This window comes from Seriola lalandi, unplaced genomic scaffold, assembly GCF_002814215.2.
Source record: "Seriola lalandi dorsalis isolate HSWRI2012SDOR001 ecotype SW California unplaced genomic scaffold, Sedor1 jcf7180002054997, whole genome shotgun sequence".
Taxonomy (NCBI): domain Eukaryota; kingdom Metazoa; phylum Chordata; class Actinopteri; order Carangiformes; family Carangidae; genus Seriola; species Seriola lalandi.
Window position 1 is genome coordinate 353526 of NW_019525546.1, and position 26478 is coordinate 380003.

The 26478-nt window shown below is 39.5% G+C and overlaps 2 protein-coding genes across 2 annotated transcripts; both read left to right on the forward strand.

Annotated features, from left to right (window-relative positions):
* Window positions 1–666: 666 nt before the first annotated feature.
* emp2 (epithelial membrane protein 2) lies at window positions 667–14768 on the forward strand. The gene is made up of 5 exons (XM_023397138.2): window positions 667–833; window positions 10052–10380; window positions 10471–10579; window positions 10662–10802; window positions 11566–14768. The coding sequence occupies exons 2-5, from the start codon at window positions 10303–10305 to the stop codon at window positions 11733–11735; spliced, it is 498 nt and encodes a 165-aa protein (XP_023252906.1). The 5' UTR covers window positions 667–833; window positions 10052–10302; the 3' UTR covers window positions 11736–14768.
* Window positions 14769–15203: 435 nt separating this feature from the next.
* Window positions 15204–21966, forward strand: atf7ip2 (activating transcription factor 7 interacting protein 2). Its single transcript, XM_023397151.2, is given in 15 exon segments — window positions 15204–15270; window positions 15697–15768; window positions 16271–16645; window positions 17540–17612; window positions 17737–17868; window positions 18343–18411; window positions 18607–18641; window positions 18773–18813; window positions 18899–18954; window positions 19286–19331; window positions 19545–19605; window positions 19608–19621; window positions 19841–19959; window positions 20052–20239; window positions 21260–21966. Coding segments are annotated over 13 exon segments (1281 nt in total). The 5' UTR covers window positions 15204–15270; window positions 15697–15768; window positions 16271–16409; the 3' UTR covers window positions 21471–21966.
* Window positions 21967–26478: the final 4512 nt, after the last annotated feature.

A 26478-nucleotide genomic window follows, 5' to 3' on the forward strand; every position in this document is an offset into this window, starting at 1 on the left:
TTTTCACCTCTCCATCTCTCCTTTCTCTACATTCCCTCCCTTGCTTCCCTTGCTCTTCTCCTGTCCCCATTTTCAGCATTTGTTCCACTCTGCATGCCTTACCCTTCTTGACTTTTCATCCCTTTTTATCTTTTTAATTTCCTTCTGTCTCCCACTCCGTCTGATCCCTGCCGTTTGTTTTCTTTTCTCATTTTCAGTCTGTCTGCCATGTGAGGAAACAGACTTTTAAACCTCCCCTCTGACTCCCATGATGACTTTTTTTATGGACACTTTTCCCGCCGAGCTTTAAACCAGCCTTATCATGTCACTTCTACACACAGACACACATACACACACGTTTGTGCTTCTATTTTTGTGAGGACCCTCGTTGACATAATTCCCTAGGTCCTTAACCCAACCATAACTTAAACCCATTTCTACCCACGAACCTAAAACAGCCCTTTGAAGTACCGACCGGCTATAATGTCCACAAAACGACTGTGTAGCTAAAGTTTATCCACTCAACCATATAAAAGCGTACACACACACACACACACACACACACACACACACACACACACACACGCACGCACACACACACACGCTCGCGCACTCCCAAACCACACCCAGCTCCTCCCCTCGAGCCCTCCCATGCGCGCTCACGACAGCCGGGCCCGAGAACGTGCGCTTCTAACTTTTTATTTTGGTGCTGCTAGTAAGACCTCCAGCTCCTGTTGTGTCACGTTTGCAGGTTGTTATCTTGCAATACTTTTTCAATATATTATCCCGTAACTTCACTTAGTCCCACAGTCACAACTGGAGCTCAACACAGCTTCCTTCTTGGTCCAAACCCGGTGAGTAGACTCAGTATTTTTAGTTTGCATATTGTTTGAATGCTACACGGAACTTTCTGTATGGGATTCATGTCCCATTCAAATCCAGTCTGGTTGTGAGGTGACTCTTTAATATAACAATAATACTTTTTTATTGACTTTTTATTGAAAGTGTTTTTGTGGTGATTTTATCTGTCCTAGTTTCCATATCATAAAAATATTGCCAAGATTTTAATTTTAATTAGTGCTGTGTCAGGACATTTGTATCTCTTTGAAAATGAGTACAAGTTTATTGTATTTGATAGTAATTTATCAAAGAGTAGTTTTCAGGAGCCTTTGCTGCCGTTCTTTCTCCTATGGGTATTTTTTTACACAGATCATAACTCAGCTTCTGGCTCTATGTTTGAGAAGCTGGAAATGAAAGGGGCGTTGTCAGTCACCAGTGTGTGTGCGTGTGTGTGTGTGTGTGTGTGTGTGTGTATGTGTGTATGTGTGTATGTGAGTTAAATTTATTTGTCTGTCTGAAAAGTCTGAAGGGAAGATAATTGGTCATTTTTTCCAGTGAACACAGGAAATGTGTCCATGTGTGTGTCTCATTGGGACTTAAAGTGTATCTGCTGTATTATTCATTAGTCACTTTGTAGCCTGTCTGTAAGCCTGCCAATATGGTAACACTAAATTCACATGATATTCCAATGGATTTTACTTTGTTAGTTTGATGTAATCTTTGCTCCCTGGTGTTTTTTTTTGTATTGTAGTTTTGAGTAATTTCATGGTAGGATTACATTAAATTGAACAGGATCAGATTATCGTTTAAAACCGTCCAGGTCCCATGAAGGAACATTCTTTGTACTATAACACTGAATACAACTGCCTCAATCTTGAATTGTTGAATGAGTTGCATTTCAAGTTTTGTTGAGGCAGTTGATTATGGCTACAGTCTCCTTTCATAGGGTGCGCCCCCTTGTGGTTCAAAACAACAAGAACTTGTCCTGGTTTTTGACACTGGACTGCAGAGGTGGAGACAATGTATAAATTGTCTGATGATTACATGGAATCTGAGGGAGGATAAAGTCTGTGGAGAGCCACAGAAAAATGAAATGTCAGATGAAATGGGAAGGTCATGATATGAATCTACATCAATGTATTAGAAACTAATTTGCATCCCCCTGTGGACATGCACTTCTAAGCTGTTGGACAGAATGCATGGAAAAGGTCAGGGATGGATGAAAAGATAATAGAACAAAGATGAAAGATGAAACCTGAATTTCCTATAGCAAATAGCAACATGCTTTAGGAAACTAGTGCTGAACATGAAAGTGTAATCATCTCCGACACATGTTGTTTTTGCGATGCTGGTGGTCTGAATCTACAGGAGAAACTGTATGTAAACCGGAAATGAAAAACCAAACATTCCATCAACTGTAAGTGTGAAAGGTCAAACAAATATTATATTTTATTCAAAATAACTGGTTATTAAATAATAACTGGAGAAAAAGGATGACTTTTGATGGAAACTGTTGCCCATTCAAATACTGTTGTTGCCATGACAGGAAGTAGTCTCTGGGGTGCAGTCGATGACGCATTAATGGTCCTAAGAAAGTAATTCACAGTAAAGGTGTTGTGTTTGTTGTAGCAAGAAGTAGCAAAGCTCCATAAGTATTTGGACGGTGCTGCATGTTTTGTTCTTTGCCTTCTTGGCACTGTTTTGATGTGATGTGACAGAAGGCCCGCGAGTGCCAGTGCTAATTCGAAGGTATGTTCAGTCATACCGCATGCAGCGGGAGGAGAGAGGTTTGTGATACTTGATAGGAGGGGGATTAGTCGTGGGGTTAGTGGGAAGTTTTAAAAGGTACTGACAGATGAAAACTATCAAGGAGCAAGTGTGAAGTGACTGAGGGTAGAATAGACAAAAGGAGGAGAATGGGGGGGGTGATAAACAGAGGAGGATGGAGATATGAGCGGAGTTCTCCCTTATACTCCTCAATCAGGTGTTCCTCGACTTCTTTCTGCTTGTGGGAGTCATTACTGAGCGCTGTCACATTATTTCACAATGTGTGAAAATACATACACACACACACACACACACACACACCTAAAAACAATGTTAGTACCCAACATGAAAGAATTTCAGTGTCAGCGGGAAGTATTTTAACCCAGCAGGAAAACAGGGGTGTGCATTTGTTTGTGTGCGTGTGTGTGTGTGCGTGTGTGTGTATTTGTCCATTTTCTAGGTCCATTTTCTTTTTTTATTCCTTGAGGAGGCATGTTGTACACACACACCCACATCCACATACACCGTATGCCTTTGCAACCATGTAGGCTTCATTGTTTAGAACAATGTCTGCTGTGTGGACTCTCCATTTTCTCTTGGTATTCAACAGAACTCAACATAGTTAAAATGTTTTATTTTTCAGCCTCAAGGCAGCCAGTGTTTTATAACTTTATATGAACAATGCAGATGGACTCATAGATTTATGGGAGTTATGAGTTAAAATATCTAGAAAATGTTGTGATGTTAGGCTTGTGTTGTCGGTAATAAAACATACGCATTAATTAAACTATTAAATCTGTTAGTAACAAAAGCGCTCTTGCCAGTTTGGGCTGAGAATGCATCATTTGTTTGGATTCTTAGTTCCACCTTCCACCGCCTTCCACTTCCACTTCCACTTCCACTTTTCTTCGATATAGTTGCTGTATTGCACTGTTGCTCCATGTTGTGTTTCCCCAGCTCCTGCCCGTCATAACATGCTAAATATTAGCATCTTAACATGCAGACTGAAGAATATAGCTACAATAAAGTCAAGGTCAAGTCATAAGCACACAGAGTACAGCAGGGTCTGAAAGCTCAGACTAAAGAAATGAAAAAGACAGAAAGCAGAGCTGAAGCTGTCAAGACTAAGATGTTGTAAAAAGTACTGTTGTAAGTATTATTACTGTAACAACAGTTCTGTCTCAGTTTTTTGGCTTGAACCTCCAATGAGTTAGCGTAAGCTTCGTCCCATAATGAGATAGACTAGCCTCAAAGACACAAACACTGCTGAGTGTTCGCAATTTACTGTTTGCGTCCATGCACCAAATTCAGTCTGAAGAGGCCTCTTTTCTTGTCTGCGTGTGAAGGAGTCTTGGAAATGCGACAGCCATGTTGCCTGTTGTGATGAGCAATATATGGGGGAAGAAATGTGGCCCGTCCTCCGGTGATACCTCTCGGGCCTAACTGTAAATGTTTTGCTTTGCTCATAGTAACAATGTGCAAATAGCAAAGTTATCTCAGCATCTTTGATTCAGTTTTGCTTCCTGCCTCTCAACTGCTGGTTAGCTTGTGTCTGAGTGTAGGCAGACAGTTACTGTCTATAAAAATGTAAAGAATTATAGCTGTCTCATTGGGAAATCTGGTTATATTTATAATTCTGTATTTGCTCCATGACCACTTGGATAACTGCTCATATATGCCAAAAACCAAACTGTGTGTGCGAATCTGTGTACGCTTGTGCTTGTGTATATCTGTTGAATGTTTTGTGTGCTCTTCCTAAACAAAGCTTTGTTTGGTCACTATGGCTTCGCTCCAGGGAAGATGTGCCTTTTGTGTGTTCTCTAAAAATAAACTGTAGCTCGGCAATTGTTGTTGTGTACACACACATTTGCAAACACCGCAAGTTACCACAAATAAAGGCAATTTAGATACTATGAGGCCATGGCTGGGAAAACAAAAAGTGAAAATGAGCATGAGGCTTCATTCTTGACCATGGACTTAACTCAGCTCCTAACTCAAGGTGTGCTTGCTAGCTTTTTCAATCTGACCTCACGGGCATCATCAGTTGATGATGTTTGTTTAGTTTTATGGATATAGCTAAGTGTCAACAGTTGACATATCGAAAAACTAATGGGACAGATTGGACAGATTTATGAGCGGTTATGCAAACTGTAGCTTTTATTACCATGACTTCTATCAAAATGCAGCTCTCAATGCTGAGTATCCCCATACAGTGAATCCCAACAAGTATTCCAAATTGAAGGTTTTGATGAGAGGAAATTTTGCATTTCAGTCTCAACTGTACGACCTCATAAGGGGCCAGACGGCACCACTGGAAGCCTTCTTGCCTTTTCCCCTCAGTTTTTCCATGGTCAAAGAGAGAGAGAGAGACAGACAGAGATACAGAGAAAGAGAGAGTGGGACAGTGAGAGAGATGGGGGAGTGAGATTCGGAGGCCCAGTTAAGTCTGTGGCTTTGTGTTTTATGAAAAGAGTAAAAAAAGGACGTTAAAAGTCAGCATTTTCCATCAGGCAAGGGAATCAGTCAGCACACACACACATGCATACACTTGCACTCTTGCACCGAGTCCCCCAGCCTCCTATTATAAGGCTGAGTGGAGAGGAGGAATGGCAGCATTTGTGCCTGTTTGTCAGTGTGTGTGTGTGTGTGTGTGTGTGTGTGTGTGTGTGTGTGTGTGTGTGTGTGTGCGTGTGTGTGCGTGTGTGATTCAGGCGAGGTGGATGGAGTCTGACAGAATTTGTCAGCCTACCTTTGTACACTTGTTAGTGTTCCTTTTTTGTATTTGTATCCACTCAGTGTCAGAGTTTCCAAAAGTCAAACATAAAGGAAAACTGTGAAATCAAGTACAAGGAAAACAGGATAATATGCTTACAGCATTGACATGGCATGTGCTGTACTGCTGGATGAAAAGAACGGCATCAGTTTTGGTATCTTTCCCTTTTGGTTTAGAAACTTTCCATAGTCACTGTTCTGTGTTGAGTGGGTTCATAAACCTAAAACCCCTGAAACCGGATATAAACCCACTTTGTATAGCTCGAAAAACATTTGCTTACAATGAAAATAAGACGTTGCAAAAACCTACTTCTTTAGAGTTTCTGTATTTCACCTTTTCCCTCTCTATTTACCTATGCCTAGATTGGCCTTTTTTTGGCTAGATATCAGCGCATGGGTTTTCAGCATGACATCAGTGATGAATGGTGGATACAGGATTTTGACTAATTTGATTTATGAAGACTTTTGTCCACTTTGCTGAATGACACACCGCAGCTGAGGGAAATACCCCTCAGTGTGTGCTTCTGTCAATCATGACAGATAAGGCATGAAGATCTGTGAAATATCAATGTTATGCATACCAGAGTAGCAGGGCTAATGTATACAGCATGCATGTGGATATGTGCGTGTGTGTGTGTGTGTGTGTGTGTGTGTGTGCCTGCAGCTGTTGCATGGTGTCACAGGTGGGTATCAGTGTTTTCATACTTTACTATCAGCGTTGAGTGAAACCTCTGCAAAGCAACACCATTCCCAAGGATCCCTGGGGAATATGGAGCTCTGCATTTAGGTTAATGTGTGTGTGTTTGTTTGTCAGTTTGTTGAAAGGGGTTGTGTGTTGAATGACAGAGAAAGAGAGAGAGAGAGCGATAAATGGAAAATGGTGAGATTCGCAATGGATTAATGCTTGGTTTATTGAACTTAGACATATTAATGGACATATACAAAGACATTTTTGTCACTTAAAAGAGGGACATGATAAATAACAGCAATAAGTATAATAAACAATTAAGCATAGCTGCAGTTTTTGTCTAATTACAGTTGGGTAGTACATCCTATCTTTTTATTGCTTCTAAAGTGATAAATCTTTTACAACACAAACACACACAAAATGGCATGCATGCATATCATTTACACAAACAGTAAACAGTCGTCTGCTGTCTACATTGTTTGAATTAACTTTAGTCCTCTGAACTGTGTCTGAGAGTCTCTCATTTTATGTGAGCTACTTGGCAGGCTATATATTTGCGGTTTTGCGTACTCTGTATGTATGTGTGTGTACATCAGAGTATGTGTGTGTGTGTGTGTGTGTGTGTTCTTTTACACTCATGTTTTTGTTTTTCTCTCTTCCCTCCATTTCCCTCCAATGGGGTTCCCTTCTTTCACTCCTCCTCTCTTCACTGAGGCGAGAAAGCAGCTGCAGCCGGAATCAGATCCAGCTGTGTATGTGTGTGTTTGTGTGTACCTGTCTAGCAGATTATTTGCTGTGCCAAAGAATATTCCCGCAGGTCAGATTAGACTCAAATACCAAAGAGATGCATTGTCCTGGATGTAGTGAATTAAATTGTTTTTCTTTGGTTTGATTTGTCTGTCTATCCAACTCTCGCTGCTTCATTTTCTCTCCTCTCTCTCCCTCTCTCTGTCTCTCTCTCCACTTTCATCGTTATACAAGGTCAAACCTGAAGTCTGATTGGCCACCTGAGAGACACAGTAATTATAATTTGTTATAATTGGCAGAATTTCTGGGAACTTAGCTTGAGTCCTGAAGCTGCAAAAGCTCTTACAACGTAAAGTGGCTGCATATTCTGTATTGCTTTTGCAGATATCATAGAAAACCCAACAGTGAGTTTTGCATGGTAGTTTAAGATGCTGTATACAACTTGCTGAAGTACTAAACTACCATATACAAACCAAATAGTATGTTGTCTTTTGTGAACATGTTTTTGCTATATCAAATGCAGCCTTACATCAGTTTCAGATCCTCTTGCCCCATTCATGATTTTTTGGTCAAGGCTCAGGTGCAGGTTAAAGTGTGTGTTGCCAGGTCATTGTTTAATTCAGCTCCATCCTCAGAGCATTATGATTGGGAACATTTGGCTTGAAAAACTGCTACTGTTTACATTTCTGTCCGAACCCTAAAACCCATATCTAATGAGTCAAAGTATGTAGCTTTCTTTTGATGTTTCCCCACCTTCATTTTACTATTTACCCCCATGTTCCCCCTTCCCCCAACTCAGACAGGGAGGGCCTATCCTCTGGCACACCCCACAGCCACATGCTCACACACAAAAACTGTGGCCTGCTTCCTGTCGGCGGGGAGAGGCTGTTTTTACTGTGACTCCATTTTGGCAGAGAGGGCTAATTCCTCTGCTGTCTGGCTCTGTGTATGTACTGTATGTGTGAGTGCCTGCACTCACATGTGCTTTTTAACATGCTTGTGTCTCTGCTTCATTAGCTTCAAAAGCGTTGATGGGAGTTTAGTGTGTTTTCGTGCACATGTGTAATTTTATATTCCCACGGGATAGTTAGGCTGAGTTTGACGTGTACAGTGTACACAGTGGGGCAGACTGCAAGTATGGTAGTATCAGAGATGTAGTCTGGGCTGTGCCGTCACATTAAGTTGTAAAACAGCCTTTAAAACTGTGTCGTAAAAGTGTTTGGTTGGAAATAAAATGATAGATTCAGAGTCCTGTCTTGTGTGATTATTTATAGCAGTATGAATGTTAAGCAGAATGATGCTGACAAAGCATTTTACATGCTGAGCAAAAATCTTTCCCAGATAAACACACACATGGCTTCCTGGATGTTTTTGCCATTTTTAATGGAATTTTCCCTTCGAAACAGTTCATAGTAGAATATATGAAGAAAAAAGCAGCACACAAAGTAGAAGAAGGGGACATTCCTACAAAAAGGGTTAGGAAGCAGAAAATTACACAAACAAAATTCAGGTGTCAACAGATGATCATCTCTGAAGTGGAGGCCTGCATCTTTGTTATGACTGTCAACAGTGTTTTCTGAAGCCATACACCTCTGGGCATTTAGTTTTTAGTTTAGTTTGCTTTCTTACCAAGAATTAGTTTGTGTCATTATGCTACAAATGTCAAGGTTAAGGGATAAGCTGGTGTTTGACACCACACCTGTCTTAGATGTCTACTCTCGGACATTTGGACATTTTCACACTGTGAAAACATTATGGGTTCATGTACAGTATGTAAACCTTAAAAAATTGTAGCCATGATGAAGGTCAAGAATGTATGATAAAATTTCTTGTTGTGAATGTCATGCTGCATCATTTTAGTATCTCAATGCACCGGCAGTACTGGTATCACTGGATGACACTGATTGCTAACGCAGCTATGCTATTGTATTTAGTTTCATCCTAGGACTGAAGAGAGCACAGCTGTAGACAGTTGACCCGCTGTTACTATCAGCAAGTCCTAGTCAGGATTAAGGCCTTCAATCACTGCAGAGTAAACGCCACACTCCCACATACTGTAACTGTGCATATACTCACACACACTCACAGTTTGGCACATGTGTATTGACACAACTTTGTCTCAGTGGCATTTGCTGTAATTTTAGGGACTTGGAGGCCAAGAATATTTCTCTGGCTGTTTCATTAACCCTGCATTTTTCATGGTTGTTTGCATATGAACTCTCCTTGGATTACCTTCACCTAAGACTTATCTAAACATACTGTACACAACAAACAGTGTGTGTATATGTATATGTGTAAATATGTATATATGTGTGTGTGTGTGTGTGTGTGTGTGTGTATATATATATATATATATATATATATATATGTATGTATATAGTATACAGCAGGGGTCTCAAACTCAACTTAGATGGGGGCCGCTGGAAGTAGAGTCTGGGTGAGGCTGGGCCGCAAGTATTCAAAAAAAAAAAAAAGTACAACAGATCCAATCTTCTCAATCTTTATTATTAACAGTTCTTCACGTTTCAACCAAGTTTCAACCGTCGCTAATTCACGCTGGACATTATGGTGCGTTCAAGTTGTGCTCGGAAGTCGGACTTTCTGAGCTCCGAGTTGGACATTTCAACTGGAAGTCTGAAATCCGAGTCGTTCCAATTTACAAGTTCCAACCTAACGGGAACGCACCATAACTTGACAACAAACGCGACACCGAAAGCTGTCATGAGCCTGCGCTATGGTAGCCCATAAGTGAAAAATAAAAGCCCAGGGCAAGCGCGGCTCGCCCAACAACTCGGCAAAAAGGTGCGTTTGAGAAAAACGCGCGGGCCGCACTAACACTAAACTTTGATGTCAAGTAGGGGGCCACAAAATAACGTCCCGCAGGCCGCAATTGGCCCGCGGGCCACGAGTTTGAGACCCATGGTATACAGTATATGTTTATTATTCTTATCTGACACTTGTAAGGTAAATAAAAACATGCACAAATTCTAAATTGCAAATTTGTAAAATGGAACAGTGACTTTTTCTGTAGTATCATTTACATAAAGTGATTGCTGAAAGTGATTTTGATAAATATGAATATTCTTTCTGCAGTGTCTCATGAGTTGTGGGTCTCATGAGTCACATATAGTAAGTAGGACATCTGCAATAGTTGTACCTGCATGCTTAATATAACGTGACGGCAAACAAGGCATTCAGCTTGTGTCAGCATTGCTTGTGTGTATTATTAAAGTGTTACATGTATGTTGCTTCCAACAGACTCCTTTCATGTGAGAGACTTTCATCCACCCCTGACTATCAACCTGCAAACCACCCTGTCTGCTAACCAGCATAAACACATAGAAACTGTCAGTGAGCAGGACCACCACCCACCAAAAGCTGAAACTTACATTCCACACAATCAGCCAGTGAGAGATACGTGCATCCGCTGAAGCAGCCTGCGAGACATCTAACTGGCCTGACCAACGGGCAACAAGCAGCAGACAAGTTAGCCAAACAGACGGGCAGCCATGTTGATCATCTTAGCCTTCATTGTCCTCTTCCATCTGGCTACAGCCATCCTGCTCTTTGTTGCAACTATTCACAATGTGAGTATAAAGCAAGAATGCACATACATCTGCATGGCAGCATTGGGCATTTTCATTATTTTTACTATCTCTTGTCCCTCCCTGTTGTAGGCGTGGTGGGTGGTGTCACCACCTGGACGTGACGTGATCTACACTGACCTGTGGTACTCCTGTAACGTCACATGCTTCCCTGTGGAGAACAGCCATACCGCTGATGCAGGTAAGACAGCTCTATTAAGCGTATGTGTGTGTTGTAAGTTTGTGTTTCTGCATGTAACGCATCTTGTCCGCTTTCTCCTCAGCCTACCTGCAGGCGGTCCAGGCCACTATGATCCTCGCCTCCATTTTATGTTGCGTCAGCTTCTTCGTCTTCATCCTACAGCTCTTCAGGATCAAACAGGGAGAGAGATTCGTTTTCACCGCTGTTATCCAGCTGTTGGCCTGTGAGTGACACACACACACACACACACACACACACACACACACACACACACACACACATTAAACTTTTCAATGCAGCTTTTGTCATTGTATTTAAAGTTTAAATTATTATTGAGTTGTTGTTTCTGTTATGCTATGGAACATGGTGTAAATGAATGATAAACCTTGCCGTGTCCAAATTGTGGCAAGATTTATGTCCACACATTTCTGAGGCTAGATGAGAATGTGAGCTGAACTTTTGAACGTAAAAAAAAACAGACATCTGATCTTAATGTATCTGAGATCTGAGCATCCAAGCAACCATGTGGCTTGGTATGATATGTCCCAAAATGAATGAATGAATTTAACTGAAGTGTACTCCATTCAAGTGTTGTCACATTTGCACATTCTTAGCCATTAACTGTTTTGAGTCTAATCCCAGGTTAAATCTGATCCTTAACATTCCTCATAATGATGGAAAGAAAGCTGAGCATTTAGTCTTTTATTTAACAGATAACAGATTTCACCTTCAAATGAATGTGATTTTCTTACCTTTGGACAGAGCAAGGTTATCTGTTTCCCCTCGTTTCTAATCTTTGTGTTCAGCTAAACTGACTGGAGCCTCATTTTTAACATGAAGTTTTGACAGTGATATTGATCTTGTCATCAAACTCTCTGTAAGAAAGCAAACTGGCTGCAGGAGATATAACAGAACATTCAGACTTTGAATGATCGTCAGCTACTGAGCGTAATTTCCTTCCTCCTCCTCCTCTCTCCTTCTCCCAGCTCTATGTGTGATGATCGCAGCGTCCATTTACACGGCTCAGAAAAACAGCTTTCATGTGCCAAGTCTTCAGGAAGGCTCCTACGGCTCTTCTTATGTCCTGGCCTGGATCTGCTTCCCCATGACTCTCATCAGCGGCCTCATGTACCTGGTGCTCAGGAAGCGCAAATAGATGTGACAGGCTTGATGCAAAAACTCACAAATATGCAAATGTATAAATAGGAACACTTGGACAAAAATGCATAAAGACATACACTTTTCCTCAACAAACATACCTACGCACATGCTCTTTCTAACCCTTAGGTTTTATAATACCATTGGAGATCAGGAAATATCCCAGAAATGTCAAATCCATTTAACTTAAAGTCTCGTGTTCAGAGCCAGACACACTTTGTCCACCTTACAAACTCAAAACCCCAAATAATCACACACCCTTCTCCCTCCTGATGGTACATTGTTCTCACCAAATGTGGTAAGGATGTGTTAGGACTCCCCAGACTGCCAGTGTGTTCATTATGGGCTATATATTTGTTCCAAACAAGTGCCTCAGAAACATGGCTGACAGACCCACTGTCTATGTTTTTCCTTTTTTCATGCATGACAGTAACTAAAATATTTTTCTTTAAACATTTAAGGCGAGAATTACACCATGATTCACATTTGATTTGCAATGCCTGGTTTGAAAGGTGTCAGCTGACTTTTGCCAGCTAGATACACAGCGCTTAATAGGTTCATTTGCATAAAGCTGAGAACATGCACTCCATGCAAATGCGCTCATTCACTTATTGCTCTGCATAGAACATACACGACATGGCCAGCTGAGACTCTGGTGGTCTAGCTGTGATTGCATTTGGTGAGAACATACTCTGACTATCCTCTTCCCTCTTTTCCCCCCAGCCAACACATTGATTTATCTCTTGTCTCATTGTGTACCGGTTCCCCTCCCACACCATTCATAGGAACTTGTGTAAAATATCTAATCACAAAGGATAAAGGTTGAAGAAGAAAAGTGGGGAGGTTTGCCTCACTGGGACACAGCCCCTGGACTTTCCAAAGGGTCCATTCGTTTTTTGTGAAGCTTTAGTCAACAGAATTTATTTTGTACATATTTGCTGTGTATGTATAGTTCAGGTAATTGCCAAAAACTTATTTCTAAGACTGAACTACAGTGGGGTCCAAAAGTGTGAGACCACATCTCAAACTTTTGGACCCCACTGTACGAGAAAAACAGAGAATCTTATGTTAACCATAGTATATAGGAAGTGTAGTGAAGCAGTAGGTGAGGTATAATATGTAGGATTTTAACCTGTTGTTTGTATTCTTATGTTACTGACTCGTATTTTATTGGTGAAAAAGGAACCAATGATGTGCTGTGATATTTGGGATTTAAAATGACAAAACAGAAACATGCAAACTTGAAGTAAGAATGAACATTTCTTTGTTATTATTGTGCCTTTTTTGTTCACAGCTTCACTGAAAAAAGACAAACACTATTTATTGTTTAAAACCACTGTTGTTTATTTTAGCATGTGACTGAGTGTGTATGAAATAATTCAGTCTTCCCTCTCTGGTCAAGCTACTGTTTATTTGGTCCATTACTCATACATCTCCAACACCCATATAGACGTATTACATTTAATGTCAATAAATTCATTACTGTGTTGTACATGCCACCAATTCCCAGAATTACTTGTGGCCACAGCATTCATAGAGATAATGTTTGATTCCACATTAGACCTGCATAAACTGGTTTTACTTTCTTTTTTCTCGGTGTTGGTTTTGGGGTGACACAGTTAAGGGAGACCAGCGGGGTATTAATATGGTAGCTGCTAGGACCTGAAACAAAGGAAACAAGCACTGGGTTGTTAAGTGATAGAAATGTGTCCATGTTGGACAGACTTTGGACCACAGAGCCTGGTAACATACCAGCTCATCAAAAATGAAGATTCAGGGAAGGGAAATGAAGAATTTGCTCTGCTATCTCAAGATGATACTTGATTGAGATTGTGATGTTTGTTGTTCTTGTTTGTTGTTTTTGTGAAGTTGTTATCTTAAAAGTGTTTCACTAAATAATAAGCCTCCTGTTTGCATGAAGTTTTTGTCCTTCAGCGAGTCCCTTTAACTTGAGATGAAAAGTAAGTTGTTGAAGTTCCATAGGCTGGAGAAGGAGATGTTTTTTTTTTTTTTTTGTGAAATACAGTTTATTATAGATTATGTAAAATTTGGATTCATTCGACATTGATCAAAAACATTCTATATTATGAATAAACCAAGAACTTGAACATAAATTCTGTGCATGCTCTGTTGCAGATATTCAACAGAAATCACAGCTATCTGTCTTAAGAGTTGACTTATTAGAGCTACTCTTGATTTAGAGTTGGAAATGTTTTGTTATTGTTGTGCTTATTTTCCTGTAGTGTGTTTTATGTCAATGCAGATGAACTGTATCTTAGTCAATGTTGATCTATACAAATAACCAGATGGCCATACTGACAAATAATTATACAGCTTGTTGAAGCCAAAATTGTATTTATGGGGATTTTTTAAAAACATTTTTTGCAGTTAAAATATTTCAAATGCTTTCAAATGAAGTATTAATTACACATTGGTTGAGAATCTCATGTTGTTTTACAGTGGAGACATGTTGAAAGTTTGCTTTAGGGCATAGGATTCATCCAAAAGTTTTTTGTGAGATCTGACACAGGCTTATATGTCATGGCAAACGGGAGTGTTTCTGCTTGTTACAGACTCCTTTGCTTTTACTCTTTTAGGCAAATTCAATTACAGCATGCTATTTATTTTGGCCTCTGTTGCAGCATCAGTGGCAGCTTCTACAATCTGTACGAAATGACTGTCTTCATGTCTTCCAACTGAAATGTTTGTCTGCTATTGACACCCAGTGGACTGACAGAAAACTACACCATGTGTAGCTGTTATTTTTATAGCTTCAGGCTACAGAATAGACTCCTGCAAGCTCCTGCCGATCACTCCTGCGAAGAATGAGCAGTTTCTGCTTGGTGAATCCTGCTGCTCTAATCTCAGAACCACAGATTGGGCAAACTACCAGCAGATTCAGGAACAAAGACTCATCTCCCCTGCAAAATATTTATTGGTGCTTATTTTTCTTGCCGTGTTCCCCACCCATCAGATGTAGATCTCAATAAATGTATTTTACAATGAATAAAATTTCTTTGTTTGTGCCAAATTTGTCACTGAGTCAGGTATCCATCTATAGTCATTATACACTGGTGTGCCTGCTTACTCTCTTCTCCTTACCTCCACTTTTCTCCAGAAAAGATCATCATATCTCACCGTCTTAATGCCAAAATATCATATCACATATAACATTTTGAACTTTCATACACTCAAATAATCCAGCACAGGAAACAGTCTAGCTCACATTCATATGAATTACACTCTTTGTAATGAGACCTAGTAACTGCAGCCTCGTGGTATCATTGATTCTGAGACAAAAATGATACTGTGAGGATACAGTATTACTGCTATTAATTAGACATAAAACGTGAGCACTATTTGTGCAAAACATTACATTTTTATTTAATTTACCTTTATGGAAATTGGGCTTTTATTCTGAAGGAATTTAGCCTAAAGTATTAATGGTGTAAAATAGGCGGAAGTGGAACGGACACACCACCAGAATGCAACTTCCTGCCAAAACAAGCAAAGGCTCCCTGTTGATTGTTGAGGTATTTGCATTATAAATGATACTTTGATTTCACTTTAACCATCTCTCTTATGATAGCTGCCTCTCTTCTTCGTTAACGTTAATTATCTTATTTGTTAGTTATTTCCTAGCCAATTATAAAAGCTCCATCTAAAAGTTAGCTAGTCCCTTTAGCAGTTAGCTCATATGCTGGCTAGCTTTTTGCTTTACCGAAACAAACTTTGCCACTGATGGTCTTGATTTTTGTTTTCGTGTTCACAAGCCCGTGTGCGCAACATTATATTATCTAGTAATATCTGAGAGAACATATTAAATTGGCTATAGTGTAGACTGCAAAGAAAACATTGTTTATTATTGTCTGATGATTGGGACAGTAAAGCTTTTAAGTTGCTCTTTATCTGTTATAATTGTACCTTTTTCTGTTTTCTGTGTTTATGTTGATATGGAGGTTTGAAAATAAGTTGAAGACTTTGTCACAGCACCGACAAAGGCCCGCAAAGAAGCAACATAGATAACAGAGGTAAGACTAATAACCAATATAGCAACATATCGAGACTCAAGAACCGTGTGGCGTCATTGATTCTGTTACATCATTGCGTCACAATAGCTTTTTGTGTGGTTAAATTAATAATTCCCTTCTTCCGTCACTTTAATTCTGAACTATTACATTTTCTAGCCTCTGACAAGTATATAACTGATGTTTTAATATTGCTACTGGTACAAAAAGCTAAAACTTAAAACTGTTTGTCACTCATTCCTGTTAAACTAAAAAAACAACTTCCAACTGCAGTAAATACATTTCAAATTTATGTCATTTTCTTTCCATTTCAGAGGTTGCTTACCTTGTCTGTTACACAGATATCTGTATAGTAGGGGACTGTCATACAATATATCATTATGTGGAATGACATTGTTGTAATGTGTTACATTGTAATAAGATTATATTGGATATTAGGTTTACCCAGTCCAGAGTCAAGTAATAGGAGTGAGACCAAATTAACAAAGGCTGTTGTTGTTGCCAGGTTTCATGACAACTTCAGGTTGTTGCTGACAGCATCGGCCGCCTCCCTCACCTTGTACATTCTCTGATGATCCCCCCACCCTACAAAACCATCTGCATGCAGCTTCTGTTTTGACAGTGTACTTCAGGGTTTGTGAAAAATGGCAGGGTGTCAAGATGAAACTGAAGGTCGCAGAGGCTTTAGAACACCAGCTCAAGACAGAGTAAACGATTCCACCAGACCCAAGAAACGCAAACCTTTGCCTCAAAAGGTAACATGCAGCTCAAGGGTGAGAGCTCGAGTGAACATTGGAATGGCATTTAATAGGTGGCGTGCACTGAAAGAAGTAAAAGGATTGAAATCTGATGCAGAAGTTGCCTTGAGTCTTCTGGATGTGTGAGTTAACCTCGTGCAGCTGCATAATTGCAGAACAGCTTCATAAATGCTTCTAGCTTGCCAAATGTGTTTGTAGCTTTGTCAGACTGACTTGCAGCTCGACTAATAATATAATCTGTACACATACACACACACACAGATATTTTGTTTGTCTAGCTTCAGCATGCCCTGCTGCTAATTTTGTTGCTAGCTGGGCCAGTCAAGCAAATGATTTTCGATTTGCACAAAAGATGGATGTGAGAGGATGGATAGAATAAATCTCCTTCTATGTTTCGTCATCCCTGTTTATTTTTTTTTTTTTTTCTTTTTGGGGGGAGGAAAAAAGTGCCTGGTTACCCAAATTGATTTTTATGCTGTCTACACCTGGGGAAGGTGTAGACAGATGGAGTAAGTTGGGGCTGGAGTCAACCAAGGACAATGAATAGAAATAGAATTGTTTTGCTGTCTGGTTAATCCTGCCCTTACATTGTTCTGCAATGTAAAAATGAACCTAGAGGCTATTGATGCAGCTGTTTGGCTTAATTATTATGCACTTTGCGGGGCGGCTGTGGCTGAGGAGGAGCGGGTCGTCCTCTAATTAGAAGGTCGGTGGTTTGATCCACGGCTCCTCTAGGCTGCATGTCAAAGTGTCCTTGGGCAAGATACTGAACCCCACATTGCCCCTGATGGCTGTTCCATCGGTGTATGACTGTGCGTATGAGTGTCATAGTCCTGGAGTAAAACGATGGATGCTTCAGTTGTAATATTAAAATGTTAATCTCTTATTTTGCCACATATAATAGATGTAAGTGTCTTTAAAGAGTTATGGTGGAGCGGCAAACTACCAATTGGATACCTGGTGAATCTTGACATTCTGTCTTTGCGTTTGTTTGTCTGTATGCATTTTGCATGAAGAATGAAGAGATTGCCCTCCATGTCAACTTCATCTGGAGCCAGTGATAAAAAGATCAAATTCTCCCAGTCTGAAGTAAGAGAAAACACGGCAAACTGAGATTGTCAAATGTACTCTTTTTCTGTTCATGGTTACATTTGCAAATGCATATACATCTGAAGTGAATGAAAGAAGCACTACCATGTACGTGTGTCCACAGGTCCAGACACTGATCAAGCAGGAGGTTCGCAGTGCAGTGAAGAAGAATGAAATCAGGCTCGAGGGTTTGATAGAAACTATTGAAAAGCTGGATAATGGATTTGACTATGAAAGCTCAATCCAAAAACTGGAGGTCGGTGGAAGTGGTGGTTCACATTTTTACCTCTTTGTTTTGGTAATGTGACTTACTCACCACTTTTCTTTGTTTGTTCATTTTGTTCCTTTCCTAATTCTTTGATCTTACTTCATTTTTTTCCTCTTTTAATTTTCTCCAGTCCATTTTAAAATAAGTCTCTTGCCTTTTTTCTTATTTCTCTGCCTAGATCCTTCCTAAACTTTGACAGCTACAGGCAAATCCTGTCTTCATCTGTCAAGCTTCACCCATTGTTCATGTGTCTTTCTGTTTTTTTTTTCTTCATTTGATTATATCCACCTGGATGTCATATTCACCCATATCTCAATGTTTTTGGTTATGTTGACATTTCTTATCTAGTAAAACCAAAAGACCCAAATATGAATGTATTGTGTGTATGTTTCAAAGCCAAAGTGGTGCTAAAAAATACCTCAGACCCAACAAATCTTTACAGAATGCTCCTCTCTCCCTCAGACTCGAATCAACACGGTCTCGAAGAGAGCAGAAGCAGCTCTTGCCTACATGACAAAGACACAGAAAAAGGTTTGATGCAGACAGACAGATGTATTGTGTATGGACTGACATGCATGTTCAGTAACAAAGCCATAATATACCCATGCAGTTAAATTTTTAAGTAATGATATAATTTCTTAATATAATGATCTGGTTTAATTTGAGATGTAAACACTGCCCACACACAGAGCACAGATTCACACACTCTAAATGTTTACCTTTCAGAGTCCACATCCGTCACTTGCTAACGACATAAGCAGGTATGTAGAACCAGACTGGTAATATTACTCCTCTGTGAGAATTATGAAAGCCCTTGATGTCAAATTGTACTTTGCATTTCTTTGGATTTTATCAATTTTGAGACGGTGTGATTTGTTGTCCAACTCTGCAGGACAGAGTCTGAGGGTGAAACGATGGAAACCATGTCAAAGAGTAAGATTCTAGCAGCCATCTGCGCACCAGTGAATATTTGCCATTTGTTGAACGTGTATAAATTCAATCCAATTTTACTTTTTAGTCAACAAAAACAGCATGGATTGCATGGACAAGAAGGGAGAGCTCTTTCAAATGATGGTACATATCTAGTTTTTGATTCTTAAAATGAGTAAAATAATGTTGAAATGTAATGTAAATATGGAAATGTATTAAATTATTAATAATTAAGTTGTATTTTATCCTTGCTTTATCCAGCAAAGAACAATTTTCACATAGGCCAGTGTTAATTGTAATTTGGACAATAATTATTTAGCTTGAGTTGGGACTTTGAGATCAAGAATTCTACAATATACATAGAGGAAAGGATTAAAGTCAAAATCGGTAATTAATATAGTGAATTACATTGTTTTCAATAACTTAAAAACAGTGTGAAAATGGAGGTTTTAGTTGATCGGTCCTTTCTGTGCAGGAAACCACAAAAAAGTCACTAAAGAGGATGCGTGCAGATAATGACGGTAAGATGATTTCATACAGGCTCAAGCCTTAAATAAATAGCTTCCTTCAATGTTATTTCTCCATGCAGTGGGAAAAACTGACACGATGAGCTATTATAACAACTCAAATTCAATAATATGAGTCAGTTAGTACATAAATAACTACATCCTTTTTTCCCCACTGTCTCCTGTCTCTTCTTCTGCTACTTGTGATTGTACATAATCCGTGTTAAGCTTTGACGGCTGCCATAGCAGATTTAAAAGAGAAGTCATCTCCAGTTCTCACTCCTTATGGTGCCTCAGAGAGCAAGGTAGGATGCGTCATCATTAGATATATTAATTTCAAAACATACCACGCATAAATATGTTATGTGTAACTAATGACAAGCTACTCAAGCAAGTGAAAAAATCATTTACTTTACATAAAATCTTACATCACATTTGTTTTCAGTTTGTTTTTCATTGTTTGTGACTATTTTTTTTGTCTTGCCTTTATTTGCTCCTCTTTCTTTATGGTATGTGTAATTCAGGGACATGTCACAGACGAGAGCAGCATAAAGAAAACAATATTGAGGAGTGCAAGGATGTGAAAGTAGAATGTCTCTCTCCTGGTGATCATAACATTCCCAAGCACACAGTCTCAGAGCAGGTAATAGACCAACTCACGGTAACCCACATTAGTAATTTGCTTGACTGTTTGCTCACATTACCTCCACTCCTGCCCTCTTTTCTTACAACAAGGACAAGCTCTTGCATCCGCCTCTTCCTTCCACTACATTCCCCTCCGTCCTGAACTCGGAAGCGGCCTTGTATAACATCCCCCAGAGACCAGAAGTACATCTGGCCCTCATCAGGGAGCCTGCTGGCCTCTCTGTGCTCTGGAAAGTAGAGGAGGAAGACCCCTCTGCCCCGCCCATGGATAGTTACAGGTGAGAAGCAGCACAGGGAAAGTGATAGTGTGTTTTAAAAGGCAGGTTGCTGCCCATTCAATTTCCCACAGCCAGTGTATCATCATGCAGTCCAAACTGCCTCTCTGATACACTCAGACTTTATGTAAAGACAAGGGAAAAAAAAGAAATAAATCGAATCAGTATCATATCGGCCATGGTACAATACATCAAACATCAGTGTACAGTCACAACAGAGTGCAATTGCATACTAATATCGAACAAAGAGTGTACATTAACTTTATAGAGAAAGGAAAGGATGCAGGGTCAGGATGTGTGTGTGTGTGTGTGTGTGTGTGTGTGTGTGTGTGAACAATTCTGGGTGCTATCAAAACTGTCTAACCGCCAAGAGGAAGCAGCTGCGTGTTCAAGGACAAGCTACTCCTTAGTTTGTACCAGACAGTACTGAGATAAGGAGCATGCATGTGAGGACAGATTCATGTCCAGGGTTGTACAAAGCCAGGTCATACAAAGTTCAAACCCCGGTCATACAAAGCGCAGAATATGATTTTTCTATTACATCGTGGATCAAAAGTATTGCCAATAATCTTATTGTTGATTGACTAATTGATGAGCTGACCGTTTTATCTCTAGAGGAGTTACATGGTTTGAGATGGCAACATTATCAAGACTACAGATGCTATCGCTGTCTAATACAAGCATTGTGGCAGACAATGATAACATCTGGCAGCCTGGTGCCCAAATTTTACAGTTTATTTTTCAAAACAGAACTTTGTTAAAAATTAAGCATCATAACATAGTTAGTATTTATGTTGTTGATGGGAATTGGATTAATATTTTCCCAAAATCACTCTGTCTGAGACAAACATCCACTCCTAACTAAGTTTATCACAGGAGTTCTACCTTTTCACACATCTGTCAGGAGAATATTGTACTGTTTATGTCATCATATGGCCACCCGATGGAAGCAGAGTTCAGCCAGTTTGTCACTACAGCTGTCCTTTTTATGTGTTCTTTTTCTCTCTCTCCCCGCTGCTGTAGCATCTACATGACTACGGAAAAGGGTAAGGGTAGCGGCGTCTTCCCAAATTGGAATATTCTTGGTGAAGTGAAGGCCATCAAGCTGCCCATGTGTGTGATGATCACAAAGTACAAGCCCGGGCACAAGGTATGTGTCGCAGTGGTTGGCAAAGACATTTTTGGCCGGTATGGGCCCTATAGTAAAGTTGTTACTGCAGCCATACCTCACTAATTGGGAGGAGGATATTGGGAGAGACGATACAACTACTAACCTCAAGTGGGATTTACTCATTCTTAACACTCATGTTTGTACTTTTTCAGTGTCTATTTGTAATTACAACATTATTTTCAAATGCCCAAGGTTGGTAACATGGAGAATGATGTTTATTATTTTGTTGCAGTGTCACATAGACACAATTAAAAAAATTTTGAAGCAAAATAAAACAGAATGGAGTTGCACTCTATGTAAATAGGACATTTACTGCTTCTGCCATGCCCTCCAGCAGTGATTTCAGTTCCAATGGAAGCTGTGTTTAAGGCTCTTTGTTTGATGGAGAAGAGTTTTAATTTTTTTTAGTTTTAATAATTGGTAATGGCATTGTTTAAGTAAGCAGTAGTTGGTTATGCCATAAGGAAACAGTTCAACATCATTTGAAAAGTTTGTATAATTTAAGTTGTATAGGATAATATGGAGTTTTTTAATGAGCGAATAAAGTTGTTTAAATGTATTTTCTGTATGTTTTTTCTTCTATTTTTGTCATTTACAGAGTAAGAATCTCAAATGTTGGATGTTACAGCTTCATGAAATTTGAAAAGTTTCTTGAATAATTTGGTTTATTTGGCTGTTGGTCAAAATAAAGCCACGTACACAACTAACCTCAAAGATCTCATGGAGGATAATGTACACTTATATATGTCTTTATATACAATTTGAAGTGTGTCCCAGACAAAGATTTCAATAACTTCCATAGATGCCCTTTGACTAATGGCAACCTGACAGTCATATACATGTAGTTATGTCAGTGTGACACCATATTCACATTATGTTTGTTAAACATTTCAGCACTCACACCAGACGTGAAGCCTGTTTTTGTGTTGAAATGTGACTCTAGTCAGATGCCGTCTTAAAACTGATGCTTTGTGATTTGTGAACTTAAACTGCAGCAACTACTGTATGTGAAGACGGAACTGCCTTTTAATTAGCACATTGATCTTCCCACAAGCCGCCAATAGAGGGAGGTGTCGCCTCCGTGCTGGGTCTGGCTTTACTCCTTCTCCAGTTCAATACAGTTAAGTCTGATGAAGCACAGCTGGATTCCTCCAGGTAACACCATGGCCTTTTTTCTCTGTCGTTGCCCTCAAGCCAAACTTAATTTTTTTTTTTGTTGCTCCTCTTGTGCTAAGAATTTAAGATAAGTAAAGAAATTAGGATTGTGCTCTTGCTGCTCCAGATGTTTCCTTTTCCTGCACGATAGACCTTTCTCGCCAACTGGCAGCTGTATTCTCTTCGAGCTCTTCCTCAGGGATCTGGCACCACAGGGGCAGACTCGGTTACAACTGGGGAGACTGTGAGACCAAATTGTATGATTCACTGAAAGGTGAGGGACCAGTGACAACAACACTGTGGTGAAAAGTGACACAGCAATGTTACAGAGCATCTGAAGGGTCACAGGAAATTTTTACTACTACTACTACTTTTGTATTAGCTAGCAATAAATGTAGTCTTTCCTTGCAGCATTTGTTTGTGATTCACCCTGATCTATAGGAACAGTTAATGTGTTGGTCCAGACTAGTTACAATCATATATATGTATATAAAAAGTATATATGTATATAAAAAGGTTATAATACACTGCCCGTTTAGGCAAATGCAGATACAACAGACAGGAAGGGTGATGTGACATTATACATTATGCATTTATTGCTCATTCCTCTTTCCAAAAGGCTCATTTTATGATTATTTATTAATTTAATATTAAACAGTGTGAAGCTCCACTGCAGACACAGAGTGACGATGACTGAACAGAACCTTACTTATTTAAAAGGAGTTGGCCTGAAACTGTAAAACGTCAGATGCGGACTGTGTTTTCAACTGAACTGTTCATTTGATAAGCTAACTGCAGCTGATAAGGCACCAGTTGTCAATTCACTGCAAGGATATTGGGTGGAGACACTCAACCGGCACAAACTGCACCCAGTCAATGTCTGATGCAAACCCATAGACTGCACTTATAGTCTATGGGCAGACCATATGTTCAGTTGCCTACACAATTGGTCCCAGACTCCCCTGAACTGAATAAGCATGCACAGTAAAACAATGGGTGTATATTCATTATATTCAGACCATATAAACGTTGTAAAAAAACAAACAAACAAAAAAAACCTAATCTGTTATTTCGCAGAAAAAGACAATTGAGCTAAAAGAATAAATAAATAAGTGAAATATTAACTTAGTTTTAAGATAATGATTTTATTTACCTGATTAGATAGCATTTCTTAGCTGTTAAAATCGATGGAAAGTTTTGTAGTGTGATTTCTTGGCTGAGAAAGTGCGTGTGACAGAAGGAAAGACAGCATGAAAAGTTAGGAAACTGTAAGAATGAAGTCGAGAAACTAACAGATACCAGTGACGGTTTCCAGGCAGAAGCTGCACAGACAGCCAGGAGTACCTCTGTGCCTCCGTAACCTAACGTTAGCCTCTTAGGGCCATTTTTGCGTTTTTTTGTGTAAGTGTTGTGTAAGCTAGTTTCCATTTTATACACTGTGTTGTGCGAAAGTGTTTGAAAAGAAGGATAATGAGGCTTTTATGGTTGAATGCTTCTAATCTGGAGTTAATGACTTACTCCATCTTTTTGCTAGCAGTACTGTCATGACAAATGGTTAAATACATATTTTGGTTTTAGTAAGAGAATTCAATTTATTGAAGTTTCTGTGCTCAGTCAATTGTGGCAACTATTGTATTCCACAGTAAGCCATTTTACTGTCACAGAGAGTAAGGTTTGTAGTCTAAGATAAATGTGTTTTATTGCTCATTCCAGTCTTGGATAGGTTCAAACAATTTGATGCACATTTTCATATGTGATATTTTCACTTTTCAGCCATATGATGTAAACTAAGCACATTTTTATTAGAACAGTGATTTTATTATGCATCTGAGAATATCGAAATTGAACAAAGTCAGTGCTTAATGAGTTGTAATGTGTAATGTTGCACAACGTAGGATAAAACACAAGTAGGAAAACAAACGTGCCTGTTTTAAATTGCAGATCAGGTCTTTTGTTTGAGTGAGATCTACTTCAGAAGATCCAGAGATTTCATGGCCGGCAAACTTCTCTGCTTGATCCACTGGAGCTCCACAGTGATAGATAATTTCAACTTTGTCTACAGCTCTTTTTGGGTTACGTGGCTTTACTGAATAACCGACATAACAGTGTTTTCCTGTCCGGTTATGAGGATGTGAATGAGACAGAGTTGTTGATTACAAGTAGCCACGCTCAGCAGTACAGACCTCTAGACTTCAATTGACCCACATAAACTATGGAGAAAACACAATAGAAACAATAAGTAACTAAGATGATCACCAAAACAAAGCTTTAAAGGACTATTGACACATCCAAGGGCACATTTCCCTTGGTGGAAAGGACACAGGTTTTTATTTTCCCTCAGTTGACTGAATCTGTGTGTCCTTCTTGTTATGTTTGTGTTTATTACAGCAGTACTTACCCAGGAGTAGCTTATATTTGTCTTCCGTGCATTATTCTTTGAAGTACATATGACTGCAGAGTTATTTCCTCTCACGCAGGCCAGAATAAGGGTATGATGCGTGCATAGACGGCGAGATTTGTTACCATTTAGGCTTATGGGTTTCAAAGAAGGTCTAGCTTTAGTGCTTGTGCTGCTGGTCAGGCATAGTTTGATATTATGCTTTGTATGAAGGAGTGGGAGTGTAACTGTTAAGGGAGTCATTAGACCTACAATGAATGTCTGCTCCTAGCATCAGCAATAGTCTGTGTGTATGTGTCTCCCCTCGACCGGAGGGGCCAAGTGGGGAATCACAGTGGAGTGATGGGCCTCCCAAGACAACTTAAAATCACGCACCCACATCCAAGCTGACACATACATACGGACACACACAGTGGCCTAATTAGAGCTGACAGTAGAGGAGAGAGAGCCTATGAAAAAAAAGATGGAGCTGAGAAGCCGGATAGAAAAAGCTGAGGTGGAGCACAGAGAGTGATTAAGGAGCGAATGCTCCCTTTAAAGTTTCAAAGTGAAGTGTTGGCAGAATGGTGGCCTGCTTCTTCAGTCCCTTCCCGCCTTTAAAATGGATGATGTATATGGAACATCACACCTTTCATAAATGAAAACACAGGTTGACTTGTAATTTGAGTTGACCTTTTAAACTCTTGAAATTTATGAATAGTTTTAATTTACACATTTCCAACCATGTTTTATGAAAATGAATGGCCGCCTATCTGCTAAATAATTATTCAAATTCTGAGATTGGTTAAAAGAATAAAAGAAGAAAACATACTATACTCAGAGTTTAATCGTAAACAGTGGTGCAGCATTTGTTGAAGATGAACTAGCAGATGCTTTCATGGCAAAGGTAGTACTGCTGTAAGGACTAGGGGATTTGATTATGACTAAGTCTCCAATAACAAGAAAGGATGCTTCACTTATCGCCCCTGGTGTTGTCGCTATCCTCTCTCCCCAATCTGTGACTGTGATTATGAATTGCAAAAGAACACCAAAATGAAACTTGTGTTGCACTTCCACCCCTCACCTAATAAATGTCATATGTTAATGTTTAACAGTTCAGTCAAACAGTAGTGTACTACATGTAATTAAACTTGCACTTAAACTACATTTTGCAGGCAGTAGATTGCTGGTAGATTCAAGTAATTAAATGACTTTTTCCACAAATTGGCGCAATGCCAGGTACAGATCTTCAGATTATGACATTGCAGAAAAATGTAGCAAATTAGTAGATTATTTACTTGTATAGGCACAGGTCATTTGTGAGAGGTTGACCTCTGTTGAGGTCATAGAGAATTGTTTACATTTTACATTTTATTTTGAGACCAGTATGAGCCGTCCAAGCCGACCAACCCCAAAGTGCAGTCCAGTTCAGTGAACTTCTGGATAATTATTAACAAAAGAGGGCTGCCAGCTGCCAGCTGCCCGGCTTTAATGTAGGTTATCATGTTTATTTCTGCCCATATCAGACAATGGGCTGAT

Excerpts from the sequence above, each read along its gene's own strand:
- emp2 (XM_023397138.2), top strand. The coding sequence starts at position 10,303 with ATGTTGATCATCTTAGCCTTCATTGTCCTCTTCCATCTGGCTACAGCC. Across the intron at positions 10,381-10,470 it reads TTGTTGCAACTATTCACAAT|GCGTGGTGGGTGGTGTCACC; the intron begins GTGAGTATAAAG and ends TCCCTGTTGTAG. Across the intron at positions 10,580-10,661 it reads CAGCCATACCGCTGATGCAG|CCTACCTGCAGGCGGTCCAG; the intron begins GTAAGACAGCTC and ends CTTTCTCCTCAG.